At 38.0% G+C, this 27,334-nt stretch overlaps 1 protein-coding gene across 5 annotated transcripts in view; it reads left to right on the top strand.

Annotated features, from left to right (window-relative positions):
• LOC144469813 (terminal nucleotidyltransferase 5C) overlaps positions 1-25,117 on the top strand; it is a 336,634-nt gene extending 311,517 nt beyond the window's left edge. Inside the window, exons 1-2 of one of the 5 annotated variants that reach the window (XM_078180488.1) lie at positions 11,876-12,191; positions 22,251-25,117. In XM_078180488.1, the coding sequence (XP_078036614.1) occupies positions 12,189-12,191; positions 22,251-23,579 (1,332 nt within the window). In that variant the 5' untranslated portion in view covers positions 11,876-12,188 and the 3' untranslated portion in view covers positions 23,580-25,117. Of the gene's footprint in view, positions 1-11,875; positions 12,192-12,437; positions 12,814-12,910; positions 13,088-19,256; positions 19,276-22,250 lie in introns of those variants that run through there. The other 4 variants (XM_078180497.1, XM_078180506.1, XM_078180512.1 and 1 more) reach the window with 4 other exon arrangements.
• Positions 25,118-27,334: the final 2,217 nt, after the last annotated feature.

Raw genomic sequence — 27,334 nt, 5'->3', positions numbered from 1 at the left:
CGGAAGAAATAAAGCCGACGCGACGGGACCGCGTGTTTTTCTACGATGAATCGGCCATATTTAGCTTCTTCCGACCGACGTTTCTCGTTTTCCGAACGAAATCGACGCGCCGGATCCCAGTCGTCCCCCTGGTACATATTAGGGTGTCCCATTAGTTTCTTCCCTTTTTCTGATGCGAAATGAATACACGATATTTGTTGTTTCAGTTGGATTTATTGTGTTATATACGAACCGTTCTGTTCTATAACCTTCTTCCATCTCTCAGGAAGCCTCATTATGCCCTCTTTCCAAAATTGTTGAAGCTTATTTGCAAAATATTCATCTAGGTGCGTTTTTATTTCACTTATGGATTTCAAAGATTTACCACGGAGAGAATTTTTTAAGGAGAGGAACAAGTGATAATCGGATGGAACAAGGTCTGGGGAGCTAGGAGGATCAGGTAGAACGTCCCAATCAAACTGTAATCATTTTTGCATTACGGCCGACACAACATGCGGTCTTGCGTTGTCGCGATGGAAAACGACGCCTCGTCGGTTCGCCAATTCTGACCGTTTTTCTGCTACGGCGGCTTTTTAATTGATCCAGTTGATTGCAATATTTGTCAGCATTGATCGTATCACCCTGAGGAAGGAGCTCGTAGTACACTACACCTTCCCGGGCCCACCAAATGCAGAAAAGAACCTTCTTCGGATGAAGTCCAGGCTTCGCAACAGTTGAAGGTCTATTTTCCTTGGACCAAGTGCGTTTCCGATGCATAATTTGGTATAAAATCCAAGTCTCGTTTCCAGTGACTAGCCTCTTGAAGAACGGATTCCTTTCATGTCGCTGAAGAAGCAAATCGCACGTAGAGACGCGGTTCATAAGGCCGGTCTCCGTAAATAGGTGTGGAACCCAAACTTTATATCAATTCGCATATCGGCTAAACCTCGGCTAAATGTGTTAACATTGTTATATTTTCATAACGTTAGCGTTAAAGGATATATATTTTATTTTTATTTTATTCTGCGCAAACTATAATATGGCATATTAGGTCGAGTTATAAGTAACTTGCGTTTTTTTAGCAGACCAATGTAATTTTCAAATTATTTATGTAATTTTAAATTTAAAAATTGCATTGGTAATTGTAAAATCTGATAATCGGCAAGTTTAAAAAGGGGAGGAGAATTAAGAAATAAAATTGTTATTTAGTAAAAGTATTGTAAGAAGAATAGTTTTGCAAGTATAGCCGGCAAGGATGTATCATTCTTGACATTAAGAGGACTCAAGCAGAATGTATAGTAAATGTCAAAATGCAACAAGCTTTCGATTTAGTATAAAACGTTATCTACATCATTAAGTTCAAAAGTTATACAAACAAATTGCCTTTTTATCTTTATTATTAGCTTTATACCTCTATCACTTAACAATATATTATTTTAAAAGATTTCTAATTTTTTAAATTATTATATATTTACTATTGATATCGTTTTGTATCTTTATTTTATACTTGTTTATAGTATGTATTTTTCGTTTGTTGCAACTCGTATAGCTGACTTCACTCTGCAGGGACTATTTGCGCTTTAAATCTAATATAAAATGATTCAACATTGGAAATAATTATTGCATGTACATATAGTTTGATACAATATTGTATTGACACGGATTTGATGCAAAAGAAATATTTACCAAATAGTTGCTCGGTGATCAATTTTAATTTCACATTAAATAAAAGGATTTTTGATATCGTACACAATACTTTGTACACTTTTGTTTATATTTATATATTTATTTTATAACGGGTTTAGATAAATTATATATATACATATATAAATTAAATTAAATATAATAATATTTCCTATAGTTAAATTGAGTCTTGTAAATTACAATTATATGAAATCCCCAAAACTATGCTATAAACAAGAAATTAATCACAATAATTAATCACGATATTAAACAATCATAATCAAAGTAATGAAATACCGTTATAAAATTGTTTATCCACAAAAACTCTGAATCAAAATATTACCGTGAATAATTAACTATTATATTAATTAACTATATTCTAATAAACTATTCTGATCTCATAACAATAGCACATGCCTTTAAAGAAATTCCAGTTTCTACTTACTGTTTTGTAAAATCAGCGCTAAAGATACGATTTTGTCCATCGATCGTAAATAAAATCAACTTCGAAAAGCACAGTAGAATGCAAATGCCACGAATGTTTGCTAACGTAAATATTTCTTTATCACTTGGCAATCGTTAAATGTCAGAACCGTAGAAAGTAACGCGGTCAAGTGATAACGACGATCTCCTGACCTTCCTCTATTCGACGTTATATAATCCACGCCGAAGAGCATTGTTCGCGTTGCCCGATACAATACAACGTATAAGACTGTGAAACAAATCAATTTAATGTTAACACGCTCGCGGATGCGAATGCCATAACATTCGTTTTCATTGCGACGCAAAATGATACCGGTGCCCGCAACGTTTATTAAATTTATACGCCGCGTTTATCGCCCGTTCGATTGCGCGTACCGATTATTTTGCAAAATTATTATACGCTTTAATTTCATATGAAAAAATGTGCTATTCCGAACACTTAAAAAATACAAAAATTCAGTTATCGCAATTACAATTTAAGAATGTGTTCGTCTGTCTATTTTCGTAGTTTATTGTAACTTTTTGTTGTCCACGAATATGTTAATTAAAAAATGTTAACTAATACCACAAATATTATATTATTTTCACACATACGTTTTTCATTTTATATTACATTTTTCTCGTTACATTGTGCTATTGTCACATACTTGTCAGCTCATCGTAGTCTTTTGTTAAATGAAATAATGTACAGAGTGTCACAAAAATCACTCGCAATCGGAACGTGAGAAATCCCGAGATCATTTGAGGCAACTTTTTCCTTTGCAAAAATCTTCTCTGAAGCACCGTTAACGAGTTATTAACAAAAAAAATACTGATCAATGAGAGGAGAGTTCGACTTGCGCGAGACGGCTGAGCCAATCAGCGGAGGTGGGCTTTATACGGCTGAATAGCGTCAGACGAGCTCACCTCTCATTGGCCAATGTTTTTCGTTAATAACTCGTTAACGATGCCCGAGAGAACATTTTTCTAAAGGAAAAAGTTACTTCAAATTGCCTCAGAAATCCATATCATTTCCCCGATTGCGAGTAACTTTTGACACACCTTGTATATTTCATATTTACTAAGAAGTAAAAAGTGGATACAGCTGTTACGTCGAGGTTATGTTACAGGTTATAAATGCAGCAGTTACCTTTATTCTTTTAAAGATAGTTTACATTATATATTATATAGTTTATAAGGTTTAAATATTGTTATCCTCTGAGAATTAAATTAAGCGTTTGGTTAAATCTATTTATCTGAACGCAAATTCAGCGTTATTTGAACGAAAAGTTATAAGTAGCGGAGATAATCAGCGGAGTTCTATTATATGAATCTGTTAGGTTATGTAAACCACCGAGTTCATTTAAATAGAGTTCTGCTCTGTCCACTAAAGTTACCCCGAATTATCAATTCAGCCATTTTCGAACGCATAAATCGATTGCGCGAGTTAAAATTTTCTCCATTATCTTTTCTGCAATTTCACAGTACATACTTGTAGTACTCATTTATACAATTGTAGTAATTATTTCAAAAAATTACATTCTTTTTGAATAGCAAATGAAAATATATTTAATTATAATATCTAGAAAAATGGAAATTCTTGAAGAACAACTCTCTGGTAAATATCTCGCCCGTGGTATGCATACATAACCTCAATCTCTACGCATTCCGTACACATTTTTATATATTATTTACTTTATATTTTTATATATCATATCTACGCATCCATTATTAATCTATTCACGTGACTACCATTTCCATTGTGTTTTGCATTCGTACAATGAAAGTAACATCTTCCAGTACTTATATGTAATGGTGAGAAAAAGACTTGACAAGTTCAACAAAATTAAACGAGTACTTCAACAGATTCAAATTCTGGAATAGGTAAACGGAATCTATGCATCGAAAAAACAGAGAAAACTTCCTGTAATTCATAAAATCTGCATGCCATAGAAAGCAATCAATCTAAATAGATTTCAATCTGTCTATCGATACAGTTCGCGCTATCCTAAATTACAACGCAGACAGTTACGCGACATCGACGTGATTTACTTAATTCGACTGAAACAGAATTAAAATTGATGAGGAAATCAGAGATTGAGCAACAAGCAAAAGTATCGTGAAGTTTTTAACCAACTGTACGCCAAGAATTCAAAGCAAACTATTTTTTATTCGTCCAGAGTTCGCAGCGTTTTGAGAACGACATCTCCATTGGTATATAGGGTGTCCCAAAAGTTGCTCGCAAGCGAGGAATGAGAAGTTTCTGAGGTTATTTCAAATAACTTTTTCCTTTATAATAATTTTCTTCGAGATATCGTTAACGAGTTATTAACGAAAAACATTGACCAATGAGAGACGAGCAATTCTAACGCGAAGCGACTGAAGTAATATAATTTTGGAACACAGTACAGTGTTCAAAAAGTCTTGGAAAGCATTAATGAGCTACATTATAACTCATCAAGCAATTAACGTTTCACTTTCGCGAATCTTTTCATAAACCCAGAATTTGTTACGGAATCTCTTAGGCGGTAGTTACGAGCTTCAGCAGGGTAGCAGTAACTGTGCTAAAATAGTAGGAGGCACTCCGCGAATGGGACACACCAACAAGACAAACGATCCGAACCTGTGTCGCGCGACGTCTTTCACAGTTCGACCTCGACTCCCGCAAAGTACCATAAGCAGCGCCAAATATACCATCAGGATCGCCGAGAGAACGCGTCCTCCAATGGCGTGTCAGTGGCTCGTCGGCCTGAATATCGTTTCCTCGTCGGTCCCAGTGTTTCACGGCCGAGGAACGCTCCCCACGGAGTGCCCCCCCCTCCCCCCCCCCCCCCCCCACCGTCCCCCCACGCCATCGCGACATATTTTCGTCACCGGCCGGAATTACACGAGAGCGACGCGTGTGGGCCGAAGACTGCGTCTATCTCGTAGATCGATAATACCCGACGGCCATCTCTCCCCTCTCTCTCTCTCTCACTCACTCTTGCGCGTAACTGGTCCAGCATTTGCTCCATCGAAACGGTAACACGTGGGCGTGAGGAAATACGCACCCTTCACCAAGCCAACGACCATCCACGCGTGGGCGTAAGGTCGGTGAAACGATTGCGTTGAACCTATCGAGAGACGTTTTCTACCAGCGTGCTAACTCGACGTTGCTGTGCAAGGGATCGCCGATAAGAAACTCGGGCTGAATGGATGCACCGCAATGACCTTTCGCGTGGATTTTAGAATCCCTTGTAGATCTGTAATTTTTGTAAACAACTGCTAAGTAAATAATCCGACGATGGTGTGCTCCGTCGACTTTGCTCGCAACGTTCTGTAGAAAAAAAGTGACATTGCGAAGGGAAAATCAAGCATCGGGTACTACGTTAATATTTTCCAGTGAATTGTTCTACGCGCAGTGAAACGAAACAGGTTTTAGGTTGACTGTTAATTCTTGATAGCGCAAGAGTATCATGTTTAAAGACGTCTAGTACACGAACATTTGGGACGTCTTTAAGACGTCTTAACAATGTCCCAAATTGGATGTTCTTGTAACGCCTGAAATAAGACGTTAAGGGCGTAAGACATTCGGACCTAAAATGGACGTAAAACGGACGACGTTAACGCTTTACCGACCAGTAACCTATAAATCGGCTTTTTACCCTGGTTGGTAGCCTGCGAATCGGTTGTCATGGCAACCAATAATTTTCTACTATTATTATTAGTATACTAATCGTTAATGTTATTAGTATATTAGTATTATTAATATTATTAGTATACTAGTATTGTTAATATTATTAGTATACTACAATAGTATTATTAATATTATTAGTATAATTAGTATTATTAATATTATTAGTATAATTAGTATTATTAATATTATTAGTAAAAGTATAATTGGTATTATTGATGTTATTAGTATTGTTATATAATTGTGTAAATATCAGGTACTTTTCGCGATAAATTAAAATAAATGAAATAGGTAAAACAGATATTGTCTACCGCTAATGTTATGAAAATATAAAAATGTTTACGGCCGAACAATCGGTTGGTAAATTATTAATACTTCAGTTCATATTGGTATTCTTCCGCACTTATAATAAGGCGAAACGTGTTTACGATAGTAACGTTTCTCTTGCACCGAGATTAGGTGAAATATATTACATACATAGAACAATAAAAATAACAAAACAAAATAACCTTGACCTTTGATTTGTATCTTTCATAATTAATTTAATATTCATTGAATAAAACATATTATATTTTGGAATTCTCTTATTGTTTATTTATCGATTAAATAATTTACCAGATGTCGCTAATAGATTGCATTAATCCAATTTGTTTTAATATTGTTTTTGGTCTTGCGACAAGGAAAGTTCATCGACCGGTAAAACCAAAAATCATAAAACTTTACGCGCAAGTAGTGTAAGTCGTGATTTAGCCAACACGTATTTTTGGTGTCATTTCTCGATTTTCATTCGTGTAAAAAAAGTTGGACATCACTTTGAAATAGCGATATAGGTATATTTTGTAGAACATAACCTGTTAGCTGCGTACGACGTGTATATACGTCAGAAGGGAATGGCAATTTTACATCTTACAAGAAAAATAATAGGGTAACCCTTTGCACTCGAACGGTGACTCTGAGTCAGTACGTTTTACGTTCTAAAATAATTTTTATAACAGTGAAGATTAGATTTAAAAGATTGTTGAATAGTGGAACTGTTGCAGGCATAAATTTTTAAAATTTAAAAATTTTGAGAAATATTATATTATGATACAGGAAAATTATTTCACATTTACAGTTAAAATGGCTTCGAGTGCAGAGTTAAAATACTTATAAAACGTATTCATAAATTTTTAATAATTTTAGAACAACTGTCGACAAAACTATACTTACTGTAATCAATGAAACGCATAAGAAAATTTATCTTCGAAATAAATTGACGCAGCTAAAAGTGGTTAAATCGTATTTTGTATTTTCGTCGTAACTTCTCAACAAAGACACTTATGGGCTCATCGTTGAAAAAAAAATTCGTATCGAAACTCGATAGCTGAAATCAATTTTTACAATCTGCGCTTCTTATCGTTGCTTTCCCAGTTCCTCGCTTTCTTTCCCTTGTTATCGTGCTTCCTCGCTGTGTCGCTCTTCCACCAAGGTTACACATCTAATCGCATACACTTTAAGCCTAAGTTATGCTACGTAGCACGGCGATAATACACTCACGTAATTATTTACAATCGTGTAACATTTTATTGGATAATAAATGACAGGTTTTAATGCATTTACAACAACAGATCTTAAACTTTACGATCACGAGGATACTTATTGAGGCGATCTATTTTGTATTTTCTTTAAAATATTTTTATGCGTACAACCTTAGCGTTAACTGACAAAGTTTTCAAAAATCAACTTCATTGATAATAAACAAAAATAACAATGTTACAATGTAATACAGTATTTTTAAGTATAGTAAAACATATTTCTTACAATATTATTTATTTATTTATTACAATATTATTAACATTTATTTATTACAATATTATTAACATTTATTTATTACAATATTATTAACATTTATTCATTACAATATTAGTTGCTTAAACGAATTATGAAATAGCGAAGATTCGAAACTTTTTTCATATTTGGTTATTTATTGCTTATGTTTGCATAACTTTGAATTTTCAACAGATCTCTGTAACAACAATTCATTGGTATTATTTTATATGATTATAATATTTTTCATCACGAAGTTCGGTAAAATAGATTTAGTTTTACTTGCAAATTCTCTTAAATCTCTTAATTTCCCATTTATTCAGAGCTTTTCGGAATTTGCAATTTCTATGATGTCTGAAAAAAAGTGCGCTCAGTCAAAAAAACTAAGAAAAATAAAATTTCAACATTTTCTATACTTTTCTCTATTTACAAATATTCAGCGATTACAAAGTGAAAAATTCTAAAAGATTTGTCTAATACACAATATTATTGATTTAATACATAATATTAATTTATTTAAAACAAACTAACGAGTGTTGAAAGGCAAAACTGCATTTTGTAATAAAAACGAGCTATTAGTCAATAAAATAAAACAAGTACATGCGTCGACTGGAAATTATACTATAGTGCATTTGCAATTCGAAATGAACCAACGTCAATGACAGTGGCCATTGGATATTTCACTATACATTAATAAATATCTTCAAATAAAAGAAATTATAAAATGAAATCTCTGAAATCAGTCATTTCGAATACGAACATATTTTTCAAAGTCTTCAAGTTTTTTAGAAAATAAATTCCAAGAACGATTTCTTTCGATCTTTTGACACTTAACTCTTTGATCGGAAAAACATGCGCAATCAGTTAATAATAGTGAACTGCGACTCGACCAGTAAACAACTTTCGCGTTAGTTAGTGCTCATTTGCATTGCTTCACGCGAGATCAGAAAATAAACGCGAGTGACATTAACGAATAATATTAAGTGGTTGATAGAAAAATCTGCTAACTGGTTTTTGTTCCTGATGTAAACATACAAACACCAAATTAACCTTTTTGTAGATCGTATATACTTTTTTCGAATATAAAATCGACCCTGTTGTAAGCCCCTTTTCTCAATATTGATTTCACTTGTTTGCAATAAAATTATTTGCAATCAAAGTCATTTCAACGTTTCGATAAAATTTTAGGTAAAATTTAAAGTAAAAATTTCAGTAAATTTCGGTAAATTGTTTGCATTGAGAATTTCTACTATCTTATAAATAAATATAAAAATTCATGCTAGATATAAACATACCGTCAATTTTAGTAAATTTTGAATTTGAAACCAACGTAGAACGTTCACTTAATGTTATGCATATTAAACATCTGTGTGTGGTCGAAACTTGCGCAAAATTCCATTTTCCCGTCTCGAAATTGTTTCAAGAAAATTAACTCTCCCACGCACTCGTACGCCGCCCCAGAATTTGTTATACGAAATACTCTCCCACTGTTTGACATTTTGAAATCCGTTTAGACTTCGTTGGTGACAGGTAATTTTCCAAATAGAAAACAGAAGCTTTCCTTGAATTTTTGTTCGAGAGCTTTGTTCAAGTCACGAAGAAAACTAATAGAATATAAACATGGAAAATTGCGTTAAATTTAGACGAATAAATTTCGTTTGACACATTTTACGATAGAATCGATAATTTGAACGACAGCCGGAAGAAATGGATTTTATGAGCATTCGATTAATTCCTTTATTGCTCGCGTTAACTTCAAACGAATTATTTTTATTTATTATTTTTATTTATTATTATTATCTTAACATGAAGCTCGATAAAATAAATTTAGTTTTACTTGCAAATTCTCTTAAATCTCTTAATTTCGCATTATCTCGAATTATTTTCTCGTTCAGTGGAACCATGTTGAATATTTGATTATTTATTGCTCTCGCTTGCGTAACTGTGAAGTGCCAGCAGATGATTGTAACAACAATCCATTGGGATTATATTACATGATTATAATATTTTTCATCATGAAGCTTGGTAAAATAAATTTATTTTTGTAAAGAGATCGAAACGTCGAAAAAACTCTACCGTGCTTCTCGCACGGTGTACCAACCTGTACATACATGTATACAGTAGCCGCATTATTTTGACATAATCGTCTCATCATCCGTCGCAAGAGCCTCATGAATTTCCTCGTTAGGACACATCCTCGCGATTCCGTAGTTTCGTCCTCCCACGCTGAGAACGCCGCCACCCTTGTTCGCGGTCTTTTTAATTTACGAGTTCGCCGTGTTCTCTCTCTCTCTCTTTCTCTCCGCGCAACAGTATAACCTTACCCCGGGTTGACGGTGTTCATTCAGTGACGCCCACGCGCTCTCCTCGCTCTGACGTCATAGAAAAAGCGGCGGAGGAGCGTGACCAGAGATCTGGGCCACCGCCTCTCTCTCCCTATCTGTTTCCCTCTCTCTGTGTCGGTCGGTTGATCAAACTTTGATATTTCTGGCCGTAGCGAAAGGGTTACGTCATATAAGAACGCTTGTCTCTCTCTCTCTCTCTCTCTCTCTCTCTCTCTCTCTCTCTCTCTCTCCCGGTACACAGCATTAGCGCCTTCCATATGTTCGCGCATTTTCCACTGTTCAATGAATGTAGGCTACAATTATCATAGACGTCAATTCATACATATATATATATATAAATGTTCTGAAAGGTCGTTTCACGGAATGGACGATAAGTGAAAAGATATATAATCCACCCGTTGACCATTTAATTACACTGAAACGCAAGCTTCCAGCTGTTCGATTCCGTTTACGAGCTTATTTCATCGCTTTACCTTCCTCGCGTTTGTTTTATGTTATATATATGTTCACACCAACGCGTTCAGTATGGGTGCATATAAATAATATGCCCTGCTGATTAATTGATTTCTGTTTAAGACGAATTACGTGTACGTAGTGACGATTACATTTTCTTGTAATTTACGAATGCTATAATGACGTAAACATTCGTGGTCTACGTAGACTTTGAGACAATGCCGAGACGATAGAGAATGTTTTGTTTCGTTTGGGTTCTATTTCGGAATGTTTGAATATATCTGTGTTTCACAGTAATTATTATTATATATTTATTAAATATATGTATATATATTTATATTATATGTATATATATATTTATGTTATATGTATATATATTTATGTTATATGTATATATATATTTATGTTATATTTATATAGAATTATATTATATTTATTTATTATTATAATTACATGTTACTATTATATTCACAGCAATAATATTTCCTAACTGAAATTATAACAAAATTTCCAAGTTCATATTTGCTTCATTGTCAACGATTTTCAAAAACATTCGATTAAAAACGAGATAGGCTCCTGCAACGAAGAAACTTTCACTTTCGAGTAATTTAAACAAGTATACAACAAGCAAACACAATGAAAAATGTCAAAGCGTAAAATTCACACGTTCACTCTTTTTCACATATTCCAAAGATTAACGAACAGTCTATACAAATATTTAAAGAATACAATATTCTTTCGATACGCTGACATCACAAAACAAATATATATATATTAAAATATACATAACAACATCCGCATGATTAATTTGACGTACTTTAGATAGAATATATAGAAAATGGCGTCACACGTTAAGTACGCGACGGCGATTCATTTCCGAAGCAAACGAAAGATCACGTTGTTTCAATAAAACGAGCAATCGAAACGGCCACCCGGATCTCGGCAAACTTCTCGCATACGACGGTAACCTCGACTCGTTCACGAAACGGCACAATCGGAGGCGCGACAAACCAAGAGCTCGTAATATGTTCTCCGCAGGCGCACAAACGTTAGCAGTTCGAACGATCAAGAATTTCGTAAATTCTGATCCGTGAGCGCCACGAGCGATTACCCGGTACATATATCCCCCGCGACCGGTCCATTAATTCGACAAATGTAGCATGCGACGGCATCGTACTCGGATTTATAAGCCGATAAATTCGTCTCGAGAATCGCTCTGTTACGGCGCGCACGCACGGACTCGCGTTCCCTGGTTTGTATTGGTGGGTTCGTGCCGCCCTCTTAGGGCACCCGCGACTTCGCTACTGCTCCTGTTGATGGTGCTGTCGCCACTACCACTGCCGCCACCGCCGCTACCACCACCACCACCACCGGCGACGTTACCACCACCGCTACCACCGTCGCTACCACCACCGCCGCCGTCACCGTCGCCGCCACAGTCCGCTTCAGTCGCCTTTCACTCGGTTGGCCTTAGTTCGCTGGTGCCTCTCATCAGCTGCGGATCTCTCGATCGCGGCGGACTGCGAGCTCCGAGATCCTTTGCTATTGCACACACACAGACACACAGTGTCTCCAGCCGCGTTCGACCGTCGTAATATTCGGAGCACAGTGAACGGATATCAAAGTACTCCGGTAGTGTTCGCGATCGAAACCCACGTAGTTCCTGGTGCCGAGAGAGACAGAGAGAGAGAGGGACCCGTGTTACTTCCTAAAACGATTCGACGAAGCAGGAGGAAATCGATAGGGAAAGAAACCGAGTCCACTCGACGCACGTCGAGCCCTTCTTCATGGTAAGCCTGCGACACGGGCCATCGGATTCGTGTTCTCCTAATCGATTTATCATAGTGGCGGCGCGGTATAGTTCGTCGCGGCGCGACGGCGGAGGAGGTGGCGTTCGAGAGTGATCATCCACAGGTGGTGCGCGGTCGTTCTTCGGTATTCCTTCGCGATCGCTTGTGGAACGGTATGCTTGCGTGTACGTCAGTCTGCGTGTATGTGTGCATGTGTGTGTGCGGGAGGGGTGTGCCTGCGAGTGTGAGTGTGCGTGGCGTCCCGAACGAGTGAAAGTTCTTCTTCTTCTTCTTCTTCTTCCTCCTTGCTGGTCAGTTCTCGGTGATCATCGTTCGGATGGATCTATGTTTTGTTCAGTGGACCGAGCGATCGATCGGTTCGGGTCGCCAGGACGCGCGACGGTCGCTGCTCTCCTCCGCGCGGTAGAAACTTCGCGAAGTGCGGCGCGTTCCGCGTGTGACGCAATCAGCTGTAATCGGCGCCGCGCTCGCGCGCGCGCAGCTGCTGGTTGCTCGATTTACAGGTGTTATCGTTCTCAAGTGCACGGTGATAACGGATCGAGAGAACTGGAAAATCAATAGGGACTCTACTCGATCCGATCGATCGGTGATCCTCATCCGGGTGAGAACCGAAACCACCAGCGGCATTTCGAACCGCCTCGTGCAACAACCGGCCCCGCGCGAGCGTCGTCGCGAGTTCTAGATATCACTGCGAACGAGGAGAGACCCTCGTAGTTGCATCCGCGTTTTCTAAGTGCATGTTTTAAATGTTAAGTGTGCGGTTGCTAGTGAGTGATTATCGAAGGGAATTTTTCCAACGCGAAAACGACAACGTTTGTCAACGTTTGTCTGTCCAACGCTCGCCAACGTTTCTCCAAGATCACGCTTAACAACGAGTTTGTCTGTTTTTTATCATTTCTACGCTGCGTCCGACCATCTCTGACAATTGAATATATTTTCAAGCCTTCGGTGATTTTAATCATGACATTTCTTGAATAATTATTATAATTTCTATGATAATTATATTTACCATGTAAGTGTAATTATTATAAAATTATAATTATCATGTAATTATAATTATTATAAAATTATAATTATCATGTAATTATAATTATTATAAAATTATAATTATCATTTCTATAATTTCTATAATAATTATAATTATATTTCATATTGTTAATTACATTTTCGTATATTTCGTATTCAGTTACATTTCGCTTGCTCCATAAAAATAGCGAAACCGAATTTATTTAAATTTGTCGACGTTTTTATCGCGCACTATGCTCGAAGTAGTAAATTTATTCGATCACTTTCGATGAACGAGTTCGCGTAATTTCAACGATTTTAAAAGGAACGATGTGAAAGGTAAAAGTGTTTGAAAAGGAATAGCGAAGCCACTTGTAGCATTTGCACGCATTCATCCATATAAAAACTGCTCTGACACTATACAATTATTCTAAAATTAATAACAAATTAACGAAGCTACATATGACGATAATTATAATATTACGATAAATAATATTAACTAGTGTTCGAAAGTAAAACAACAAACGCGCTAAATAAAAGAAAACATATTTTAAAGCCACAAACGAAATATACAAATAATTGTGAAACGTAAATTGAAAAACTATCAAAAGCGAATAATAAACTAAAAACTAATATCGTCTGATGTAATTGTGAAGTTACATTCTTTTATTCATTCTTCTATTATTAGATATTAATAAATATTATTAAATTGATGTTATTGATATATTAATATATTAATTGATATCATTAAATTAAACTTTTCTTAAAATACAGAGTTTATATAGTTCTAAATTTAGTTTGATTCTGTTCCATTATTAAATTTAAACAAATTATTTGTCATTTCTCTAAGTAGTCCTTTCCAATGTGTTGGAGTACGAAAAAATCAGAAATACCTAATACGTTGCGTAAAAAAAATTGTGCAAACAATACCACCGAAATGTGAAAGTTTTTATTTAGTAGTGTTAGGAAGTGTTTATTTACAAAATTATATTCCATTTTCCGTGTCGTATTTAAAGACGGGTCAAAATATGTTTTCGTTACAAGAAAATATATTTTTCTAAAATAAACAAAAAGATCACTATACAATTACGAAGAGCTTGTCATTCTGATTAGATTGTATAATTTTATCCTTTATACAATTTTTATAAATAATTTCTACTCTGCAAACATAACCTGCGATTCTCACGCATCGGTAGTTGCATAGTATAGTTTCAGAGGTTTCGGAATAAATGTTGTTAAATTTTACTGATCTTAATTGTTCTTTACTGTTAATAATCTTGACAATGATTTTAAAAGTCTTTAAATACACGGAAATTAAGAGCACCATATTAAATAAATAATTGAAACAAGCTTTCGTAACTAACATATTTAATTCTATTGATCTATAATAGTACGAGATTTTAAATCGTGTAAAACTGAAGTGAAAAACAACACTCGAAGAGGAAGATTTTTCTATCTGGCAAGCAATAACATCAAAGAAATCTTGAACGATGTGAACTTGTGCGATAAAGCATTGGAATTTCTTAAGTCTATTTGTATACTTCAACAAATACGGTATCGGATTACTCTACATTGACCCTTGTAGTATCAGTTATTGGGCGTTCACGCGTTCAGACCCATACAGACACATAAGCTCTTGTGTACACACTATTACTTCTATTACCGTATTTCTTTTACACAATAATCACATTTATTACAATTATTTCCGTATTTATTGGCCGCGTTGAAACACAAACAAATAGCAGACGGTGTCAAGTATGAAACAGTCAAGGCAGGCGTCGATCTCTAGGTTAGAAAAAGATGCCTGGCGCGGTACGACGAAGGTCAAATAACTACTGTAATTGTTGCCGATGATCCTCAGGCTGACGCAACCTTAAACAATAAATAAAAGAAAACAACGACGTAATTTTGCTTAGACTATATGATACGACCATTCCTAAATGCTTCATAACCATAACCTTGACATAAACTTAATTTCGTTCAATTGCATTGGAATGTTCTGAATAATATATTGATATGCTTTTGGACGGTATTGTATCTGATTCAGAATAATCGTCCACCGCAGTGTGCACAGACGATGCTATTTCGGACTTGCGATAAACGACTGAAGCGAACAACTGTTATGATTTCGATTAATTTCTTTAAAAAAAAATGCGATCGAACTACCACAGAATCCACTTTTAAAATCTCGGTGCCACTCTGGCAGCCTCTCCTTGTAAGTCACCGCTATCGATAACTCTAATGACGTCTGTCAGCTCGTAATCGAGCGGGTCGCGCTATCGACTTTCGTTGCGGCGATAATTGAGCATTATCGCGTCCGTCCAAACGCGCGCGCGCGCACCCCGGAGCTGTGTGCTTCGTGTTCCGTTCGTGAATCGTTCGTGGTTCCATCTGGGTCTCGCTCAAACCCGTACAAGTTTTACAGAGAACAATTTTCGCGTGTAACTTTTTTCGGTGATAATGCTAATAAACAATACAATACAGTACAATCGGGATTTTCTTTAGCAAATTAACATAAACCAAAACTATATATTGGTTAAGTATGCTGTATATTATATGCTGGTATAAAATAATAAATATCGAATAAAAATGTTATCTAGCTAAGATATTTAGATAATTATTTTAGGTATGATATTAAGATAATTATTTCTCTGACCAAGATTCTATTCGAATAAAAATTTACTTGAATGAAATGTTATTCGTTATTCGAAAAAGAATTTATTTGCACGTAAATAATTCGGAAAATAACCGATTCGATTGAAAATATAGAATATACTGATTAATTTCTTTCGTGTGAATTTTTACAGTGAACTTTCGTCGAGAAATTTGTTACTATTGGGATAGATTAATAATAATCTTTCTTGCGGTGCTAAGTAAGTAATTAATCGTACGATACGGCATTTTAATCTCGAAGAAACATTAAACGTTCAAATCGTAAGAATGATATTACACAACTTTCTCTCAATAGGTCGATCGATTTTTATAAATCCTATGTTAGGAGTTCGAGTCGCCTCTCTTTATTCTTATCATTCGTTTTTCGCTGTCCCGTTACATAAATCCGGCCTCGGAATTAATCATCGCGCAATACGAGGATCACAAGGGTTACGCCTCCTAGGTTCTGTTGCGCTTTTTGTTTTCTCAATGATCGTTCAATGGTACGCTTACTCGTGTAAAGCAACAGGTACACGTGTGTCCCAGGTACCGAAACTGCGACCACGGGGCTGGGGTGGGGGAGGAAGACGCGCGACGGGAGTCAGGAGGCGTAGTCCTCGAATTTTCCTGTTGCGTGCCGGTTAATTCCGTGCCCTGACATCAGAGGATCATTTAAACGTTGATATTTCTCTTAAATTATGACGCGATATGACTCGATGAAATTTGAATAATTAGGAAAATATTATCCATTTCTGTTCGCAAAACGTAACGCTATAACACTCACGCAACACAAATTAACTGTGAGTTAACCTTAACATCTTTATTGTTAGAAGATTGTTGTTTTCCGTGCTGCTTGTTTCAGTTGTTGATAGTCAATGTTTTCTTTAACTATCTTAACCCCTTGCACTCGAAGTCACTTTAACTGTAATTCTAAAATAACTTTTCTAACATATATCATTTTCATTTTATATTACAAAACGTATTTTATTCGTACGAAATTGAAACTTGCAACCCATGCAACGACAGTGATACTTTCAATAATTTTTGAAACATAATCTTTCGTAATATAAAAATTATTTTCGAACGTACTGTAACAATTTTAGTGGTGCCTCGGAGTCACCATTCGTGTGAAAAGGTTAAAAAGTAAACTAAATCAATAATAAAATATACAACAATTTTCAAAACACTCACAATAAAAAATCAAAATTTAATCTTATTTACATTTTACATTTAATTTTATAATTAGTATAAAATAATTCTGTTTATTTATAATACATTAATACAATATCTTCCTTTTTTTCAATAAACAACCCAATAAAACTTAATTACCAATTTCATTTACTAAAAATTAATTTTAAAATTACCCCCATACTATCAAATTAATTTAAAATAAACTAAAACAATAAATTACAAAATATACAATAATTATTAAAACACTCACAATAAAAAATCAAAACTTAATTTTCGAGTGAAAAGGGTTAAACATAATAAAATGATTGACAAGTAAACTTTATCACTATACTTGCCATATTTAAACCATGTACATTATTATAGAAAATATGTCAATACTTTCGATTTATTAGCCAACATTTTTTAAATTGCTGAAACTGACGAAGCGATATAGTTCTGAACAAATTTACGTTTTTCTGAGAATCAATGTACTCAATCGACATAACCAAAATTCCGCTTCACCTTTACTACACCTGTTGCTACAGCCGTTATCGTAACAGAAGCGAAAAGCATCTTCTATCGCAGCGCACTATACCATGTTTTACGATTGCTTCTTCGATAATTAGAGTTACAGAAAACTTGAAATTATTTATGCTTAAATCACTCTCGATTCGAGCATATTCGTTGCAAAGGATATAACTGGTGAAAAGGTTAAAAGTGATCGTGATAAGAATATTATAATCGAATTTTCAAAAGTGCAACGAATTCGTATTAGATTGGTAGTACGGAGTGAAAACTGTACCATTTGGTCATCAATCATTTTTAATAATCGGTATCTTCGCTGTGAATGAAATACACGTTTATCTTATCGCGTGCTTGATAATTGAACAGCGCGAAGATGTGCAAAATAAACATTTTCGAAGTGAATCGTAGGAAACGTAAGTTAAATCAAAATGTATTTTTTCTTTCGCTAAATCCGCGTGTTGTCTTTGTAATTTCGTATATTATCTATCTATTTTTGCCACGAATACACGGGATTTGTAGCCGACAAATATAGAAATATAGGAAGTTAATAAAATATTTTTGTATTCTCGTATAAAGTAATATTCTGATTGCGATGAAAAGAAGACTGGCATAAGACTGACCAATGCTTCCAGTGGTCGTTTTTAATTTAATGAACGCTTCCGCAAAAGAAGCAGATTTCTATGTAGCATTTGTCCAGTCATCACCAGATTACGGATTTTACGCGTTTCCAACGAACTGTGTCTGAGAAAAATACTCGTGTAATGGCGATCCATAGATAACTTCCAATGTGTAATGTCAAGTTCGAAATCATTACGATTCCGGTTTTCATATTAATTAAAACCTTCGGAGAATCGAATCAAACCAAGTAATTGTCAATTATTTTTCAAAATAGGTTAGGTTATGTCGAATTTACTATAGCCGGCTTCAGTTTTTGTTCTCTCTCTGCTTTATTTTACTCTAGATTTTATTATTATTTTACTACTTTGATTTTCATTATTCTAATTTTATTATCACTTTAGCCATTTTTATCGACTGTACTATGTTCTTAACCACTACTGATTTTGTCTATTTATTACATACTTTTAGCGTTTGCCGGCAGGCGTTAATGTTGCATATACTCCCTGGAGAACAATGTAATCCCAGGGGAAAGTTCTTTGAAATAAAGAGAATATGAAATTAAAGAAATAACTAGATAGACTAAAAAATCGATGCAATGTTGAACCAGGATTCGTGTCACTGTACGATTATAACGCATTCCGACCTGACATTCTGCTTCCAATACGGATATTTGGAGGATTGCGACGCCCCCGCGCGAAGGTTAAAGCAACTTCATTTCCTTGAAAGTTCGAGCGATCGCGGCGCGGCGCGGCGCGGCGCTCTATGAGAATACATGAAATAGCAAGCTAGAACTTGGAATAGGTCTAGAGACGCGAACGTGCATACTACCCGGATGTAACCTCGTGGCATTTCGAAATGTACACGCGTACATTTCACACACCGCGACACATGTACACGCCTGCACGTATTGCACGTATAAATGTGTACATGCCACAACACGAAGTTCCAAGCGATCTCCGTGCTGCTCATAAAATAATTATACCCGTCGAACGACGAATTTTGATCTGTATTAACCGGCGAGTGATCCTTGTGCAGTGGAATTAACCAATTGTGGAAATTGTGGTTTCTGCTTTATCGAAACTCTCATTAAATAGTAAGCATTTTATCTAATTCACTCGGAATGTATTTCGATTTTTCGGACATTTTTTATTCTAAACATATTTCTTTTACTCGATAAAAATTAATGATTTAATAATGTTTTTGATGAAACAAGAAAAGGTGTGTTTCTGGCCATAATTTCGTGCCTTTCCAAGAGATCTGTGCATATTTTCGCGTCTCGTGGCGTGTATTTCACGCTCGCTTTTTCAATTGTTTAGATTGAAAATGAGGTTAGGTTTAATAAAGAGAAAAATCTGGGCGCGTTCTATTTGACCGTATGATCGGATTTATATTGAAGATAGAAGAGTATACATTATTAGCCTCTTTTTTAGCATTGTTCGAAAATCATATTAATAATTAATTTATACGAAAATATTCAGCAATCGTTTCTTACGATTTTTGAAATTTTTCCATAGAAGAACTGGAATATCTTACAAATAACTAGCAATGAACTTATTAAATAAATACTATTATATAAAATCTTAAAAATCTGAAAATATTACTGCTTCGTCTATTTAGTTATAAAAGATATCCAAAGTCTTTTAACTTTAATTAGTAAATGTACATGTATGCGGAAGATTTCATCGAGACTTTGTTATTAACTATAAAGAATGGAATATTGTGAAAACCGTAGTTCTTCGCGATTTTCAACAATTCCGACCGATAATGACGTAGAGATTTTTACAATTCAAAGTTCAGGTTATTATTTCGTCCGATTTGATAACAGTTGTTCAGTTTTAAAGGGTGCTCGCAACTTGCTCGGGAAAAAGGAAAGAAGTTTCTATTCGACCCAGTACAAGAAACTTGGACTTTTACATAAAGTTTTCTTCATGTTCCATTACGATTCACAAACTTTTCAGCGAAGAAGGAACACTGTGTGTGATTTAATGTACAGTGACTCCCGAAAGTATTCGGGTGCTAGTGTAACATTGACTTTTACGCCATATATTTAGATAAATATACAAAAAAGTTCTTTACGGTATATCAAAGTGGACTATATAAATGTCAAAATGCAACAAACTATCGATTTATTGAATTCAAAAAAGCATCGAATTCAAAAGTTAAGTTCAGAAGTTATAGAAACACATTTTCTTTCATTTGCTAGTTTTATGCTTCTATTGTTTAATAATTCATTTCAAGAAGTTTGAAATTCTATAAATTATTATTTATGTTATTCTATAATTATTATTTTATATAAAATTATTGAAATTCTAAATATTATAATTCTATAAATTATTATTTAGTAGGATTTGTTTATAATATATATTTTTTTGTTGAAAGTGGTATAGTCGAATTCACTTTATGGAGATAAATAGTGACGTATAAGACATTTGTAAATATAATTTGTTATTGCTATTAACTATTATTATTATTATTAGTTATTTGTATCGTTATTAATTTGTTAGGCCATCTAAAGAAAGTTGTGTTATGAGATTGCATTTTTGCACGTATTGTGAATAGAGTAATATTTATAGAACGAAGCAATATTATATAATTTATAGAAGCAATATTATTATTATTAGCAGAAATTGTTTCTTCAGTTATTATAGGAATCGGTAAATGTTCAATTCTTTTATATCGATCTCTTAATATCTCAATTTGGAAGAATTGTTATAAATAAATGAATGAGAATATCAAGAAACAACTTGCGATTCTTTTTATTAAATAATCTCACGAAGAATATTTATAAATTTAAAATTAATTGTATTATAGAGTAGTTCTTTTAGTTTCATTTTTACACAATTGCGTAAAAATTCTCTTAATTTGTTGCTAATAATATCGAGCCAAATTGGTAAGTCTTTCAGATTAAAATTAAATTTTAACTTTCGTTATGAATAATTAGCCATTCGAATTAACAGAGGAAAAGAATAAATATAAATTCCCCCTTTCTGCTAGGACTGTTGTTAACGATAAAAGAATTTTAATCGTTGCAGCTGTGAAAGAAAATTCGATATCTCAGAGAAGTCACGAAATGATTCAGAGCACAATGATTCGAATCGATAAATTTGGTGAAATTATATAGAAGTTGTACAACTATGGGGGGATTCATGCATACGGTAAAATAATTCGAAAATTGTAGTACAATATTTCTTTGTTTTCGAGAAAGATGAATTTGAATATTCGTTGAATAAACGTGCTATTAAATAAGAATTTATACGCTCATTTACGATCGACCGGTTGTATTCCTTAGAAGTGGCTTGACCAATGAATCCAATGAACACTCTTCAGTGAATGAATATTTCCCATATTAAATACAATATTAACGATTCTCATAATAATATTTATATAACAGTTCTTCTAACATTTACATCTGCATGCCAGATGTAATTTACTTTTAGAAAACAACTGATTTACGATAATATTATTCGAAGGATTAAATAACAATCATTTTCACAAACGTGCGCTTAAGTGTTTACTCACTGGACACTATACTATAGTCTATTCCATGTATTTATGAACAAATATTTCACACAGGCATTTACTTTAAAATACAGATATAACTAAGTGTCAAAAGACCCTCATGGTATAAATATAGAAGAAAATGACATCACTGAATTAATTTCATAATTATTGTAGAAAAAGTGAAAAAGTCAATTGTGAAGAAATAATTAATTTTAGCGGATAATTTGAAGTTAACATTTGAAAAGCATCCTTCGACATCACTTGGTGAAAAACAGTATTAAGAATTTTGCGTTTTCATAAATTTAAAAATACTGATAACCGTTAACGGGGTAGTGTAATGCTTGTATACTTTTAGATGGTTAAAATAAGTAAAAGATACCGGAAGGATAATATAAAGTAGAAAATACGAAGCTGTCGATAAATGAATAAATATCTCGACGTCGGTAGGCAGACATAACCTCGCACGTTCGAAAGGTTAAGAGAAGCGGGTGCAACGGACTTGCACTCGATCCGTGGAGGTTGGTAATGACACGGTTAATAACATATCCTGTTTCAATTCCGTTACAGTGTGGCTCCCTGGAGATCGGCGAGGAACGCCAGCGTCGGGTCGCAATGATGGAGTCCCTCTGCCAGGTGAACGGCACGAAGACGAATGGCGGGAACGACGGGAACGAGGCCAACAACATCAACAACTCGAACAACAATCCGGACTGCCCGGATCCCCAGCAGAGGCTGGCGGTGCTCAGTTTCGAGCAGGTCCGTCGACTGAACGACGTGATGAACGAAGTTGTCTCGATCCACGGCCGAGGAAACTTCCCTACGCTGGAGGTGCGGCTGAGGGATCTGGTGACGGTGGTGCGGAGCAAATTGGAGACCGACCCGAGCAACGGCGGCGCCGGCATGAGGGTACGGGACATCCGGCTGAACGGCGGCGCCGCGTCCCACGTTTTGGCGACCGAGTCGCAGCCGTACAATGACCTGGACCTGATCTTCGCGGTGGAGCTGTCGAGCGGGCGAAACTACGACAAGGTGAAGGCCGCGGTGCTTGGCTCGCTGTTCGACCTGCTACCGGAAGGCGTGAGCCGCAAGCGTATCACCACGTGCAGCTTGAAGGAGGCGTACGTCAGCAAGATGGTGAAAGTGAACAACGACGGTGACCGGTGGTCCCTGATCTCTCTCGGGAATTCTCGGGGTCACAGAAACGTCGAGCTGAAGTTCGTCGACTCGATGAGGCGGCAGTTCGAGTTCTCCGTCGACTCGTTCCAGATCGTGCTCGACTCGCTGCTGCTGTTCTACGAGTGCAGCAAGCTGCCGATCGGCGAGAACTTTTACCCGACCGTCGTCGGCGAGTCCGTCTACGGAGACTTTCAGGAGGCGCTCTACCATCTACACAAGAAACTGATTTCGACCAGGCATCCGGAAGAGATACGCGGCGGCGGATTGCTCAAGTACTGCAACCTGCTCGTCAAGATGTACAAACCGTACCAGCCGGATTACATCAAGACCCTCGAGCGTTACATGTGCTCAAGATTCTTCATCGACTTCCCGGACATCAGCCAGCAGCGCGCCAAGCTGGAGAACTACCTGTGGAATCATTTCGTGGGGCCCGAGGAGGAGGCACTGAAATACCAATACCTGACCCTGCTCTACAACGTGGTGGAGGAGTCCACGGTGTGCCTGATGGGCCACGAGAGACGACAGACCCTCTCCCTGATCGAGAACCTCGCCTACCAAGTGCTCTGCCAAGAGCAACAGCAGCGACTGACGAATCATCAACAGACACCGCCCGGCCCGCCGGCTGCTTACGTTTACGCGAACGGTTACTACTACACTCCCGTGATACCCACCGCGTGCTACGCGTGCACCTGCAACTCGTGGATGGCGTGCTCGTCGTGATGCGACACTGACGCCAGCGCCACTAACGCCGCCATCACCGCCACCGCTACTACTACCACCACCGGCACAGTCACCGACCTCGTCGGTGCCACCACCACGATCGTCATCAACAGCTGCGGCACCAACGACGACGACGACAACGACGACGAGGACGACAACAACAACGACGGGAACAACGGGGACGCGAATCATGTTACGATCGATCGCGATAGATTTCGGCCTAGTCGCTCGGATCGCCGCGTTCCTTACCTCGGTCCCTGTGTTCTCGAGAATCTCGAGGACGACGCACGGACGCCGTCCATCTTCCACGACTGGAGGCCGACCAACCGCTTGGTCCTCAGTTGACGTTTGGTCTTGTCGAACACGGGTCAGTCCCAAGTGTGACATAACTTCGTCGGACCGATGGAGGAGGAAGAGGAGATCGTTGATTGCGGCGAGAACGAGGCGAACGGCCGGGGAAACCGACGGGGCGACGGGCGAGATAGCGACAGGAGGGGTTAGGAAAGCGAGAAGAAAAGCCACGAGTCTGGTGCGCCCCTGTTGTTTGGCGATTGGTGACCGGTTTGAGAAAGACTGACAGCCGAGGGAAAAAAGCAAAAACGATCCCCCTTCGCGGACGTGTTTTTCCCTCGGCCACACGCGCGTATCAGTTTGCGGTGAATCGAACTCAGTTGTCAAACGGATCGGTGAGGGGGGGGGGGGGGGGGTGGGGGCAGGGATCTGTCCAAGATGGTACTTGCTGCTACACAAGGTCGTAGGAAATCAACCGAGAGACTACAAGACTCCATGCTAAACAAAAAACCGAGATACAAAGTAAACAAATGTGTTGTGCCTACCATTCGAAGAAGGAGAGAGACAGACGGACAGCATCTAGAAACGCGCGCGTTCGAAACGGCGAGAAGGGACGCGCGGCGAAAGGAGGGTCGAGAAACGATGACTCGACGAATCGTTGAAGGGACGCTATCTATCGGGCGTTCAACGAAACGATTGTGTGATGTATCACAATTACGTTTGACGAGCCTTGCGCGCATGGACCGCGCGTGTTGCCGCAAGCTCGCGGAACGATTCCGAGCGGACCGTGGGGGGAGGGAGGGAGGGAAGAGAGTCGTGGACGAGAGCGTAGCGGCGAGCTTATATCGAAAACAAAAAAATAGAAACGAAAGGAGCACGGGGCGCGGGAAGCGGAGAGAACGAATTTCGAGCGACGTAGCTCGTTTAATTACGTCCTGGAAGACAAATCCCCCCCCCCCCCCCCCCCCCCCCCCACTGCATCTATATCTATATGTATATCCGAAACTATACGTACACACGTATACATATACGTATGCATGCATCGCGCGCACGCGCCCCTCTTACTTTTTCAAAAATCGAAAAATGAAAAAAAAAACTGTAAAAAAAGGTAACGAGTCTGACGATAGAAGGAAAGAGCGCGCACGTGTTTATAGCGGGAAGAACTTTAAATGAGGGGGAGAGGGGGCAAGTAGTGGTAACGATTACGAAACAAACAGAAAGCGAAGCGATTAACGGCCGTGGCGTTTGCAAACAAAAATATTATAAATATATAAATATATATATAAGTATATATATATATATATATATATATATATATATACGTGTATAAATCTATGTATAAATATTAATGTGTGGCTGTGAACACATTTCATTTAGATACTATGTAACGTGATAAAAATTTTGCAGAATCGAGAATGAGCGATCGGCGCGACAAGTGTAACGAGCTTAACGCGGACAAGTAGAGGGCCCAACTCTACTACTCGGTTGCCGGCGAAAACAGGCCCGCGCCGCAAGCAGGTGTGCGCAATCGAGAGCATCGAAGCGGTCGAACGGCGATCGTTTCGCGCGAACAAGAGGAGGAAGTCGAGAGAGTTTGGTTTTCGGGACACGGGTCGAGGAAAATGGGAAATGCGAGAAAGGAAACCTTGGTTACCAGTCGAAGGACGCGCGAGCACCGTGATTCCGAACTCTCCGAGGGCATCTTTCTCGGACGCGGCACTCTTGCGCGCGCGCGCACACACGCGGGGGATACACGCGAGAAGACACCCGGCCATTGGACACGCGATCGAGCGATCCTTACGGCGACCCTAGACTCTCGTAGCAGCGGCAACTGCTTGCATAACTTTCTTTATTAGATACCGTAATTATTTAATACCGCGAGCGCAGCGACGTTCTCTCGCTCGAGAACCGCGCGCCGTTGTGTGCGCGCGCAGGTGTGCGAGCATGCGAGCGCGCGTGCCTGGACTTGTTTGCTGTGTGTGTGTGTGTGTTGGCGCGGATTATGTGTCTGCGCGTCTATATGCTCTATACACGCACAGAGACAACACACTGGACACGGATCTCCGTGGTATCGAGTATGCGTGCGCGAAGCAACGAGCGAGGGAGAGAGAGAGGGAGAGCGTGAATGACTGAGAGGGAGAACGTGTATGTGTGCGGAATATGCTGGCGTCCGTCTCTTTATATGTATGTTCGTGTCCGTATCGACTGGTGACCCCGTTAGTTAGCTCAGTCAGTCACTTTACTCGTTCGCTCGCTCGCTCGCTCATCGGTTAGTCTAGCAGGCCTCGTTCGCTAGCTCGCTCAATCGCTCACTCTTCCTTTCAGTTTGCAGGCGAAAGTAAAGGCCTAATAAAAAGCCTGCAAACTGGTTTTTCTGGTATATCGCGTGTTAATGCTAAGGAGAGCCAGACCGACTGGTGTGCACTCCGTGTACTTCTATCCGGCCCCGCTCTACGCCGATCTACTACCACCGAGTCTAGCTTAACCACTACTTCAGTCCTCGTCGCTAGTGTCGTCTTTTTCGACCGTTCGCGCGTTACCCTGGCCAAGGAGCTGTTTACACGTTGCACACGATTCTATTGTCTTTCTTTCGACCGCAACGCGAATCCCGTATTTCGAATTGAGCTCGAGAACCAAAACGCGCTGCGCCGCCTTTTGCGTTACTTTGCTTCTTCTTTGAAAATGTCTCGTCGTTTTAACGGGCTGCGACTCGATCTTGGTTGAAAAACGCTTCTCCAAATTCGAACGAGATTCTTTACGTCGCGTTATTAATCCCTTGACGTATCGTTTTCTTCGCAGTTATTGCGATCAGAAATGTTATCGCAATAATTTCTTGGAAGGGTTAGAAAATTAATATTTATTTCGTGCCGAAATTTGTTCGAACGCTTAAATATTAACGGCGAGGGATACGACTTTTATTCCAAGTTTGATCATCAGAATTACGTTCGTACTTGAGAGGTTGTTGGTAATAACTTTTTTCACCGCGAGTCGGACTCGTTAATGTTACGGTAAGGGGTTAACGTTGTTCGATCGTCGAGCTCTCCGCCTCGCGTCGTCGACGAGACGCACTTGAAGAACCTGGGCGAAGCGCATTTGTTACACTTCGTGCCGGAAGATACTCCGCTAGGAGGAAGATAACGAAATGTTCAAATGCGGATCCATCGTCTTCTTCATTGTTCGAGACCTCGCGGAAGTAGCTCGGAGACCTTCGCGAGTGGATGTTTGACAATTGCGCGCGGATTTCTTTGACGTCGGCCGTCGAAAATCGAAACGACTCGCGTTATACCAAGTCCTGTGTTCGAATTTTCCATGGCTACTCGACTCCGCGTGACCGGAGATTTCGAAACGATTAAATGAAATTTACTGAACGGTTAATTAAAATGAAATTAACTGAACAGTTGATTGAAATTAAGTTAACTCTCTTTCATTGAACGGTTCGGTGACTCTCGAAATGCTGTCTTTGA

Source organism: Augochlora pura, chromosome 1, assembly GCF_028453695.1.
Source record: "Augochlora pura isolate Apur16 chromosome 1, APUR_v2.2.1, whole genome shotgun sequence".
Taxonomy (NCBI): domain Eukaryota; kingdom Metazoa; phylum Arthropoda; class Insecta; order Hymenoptera; family Halictidae; genus Augochlora; species Augochlora pura.
Note: the sequence above shows the minus strand (reverse complement) of the source record. Positions and strands in the feature narration are given on the sequence as shown.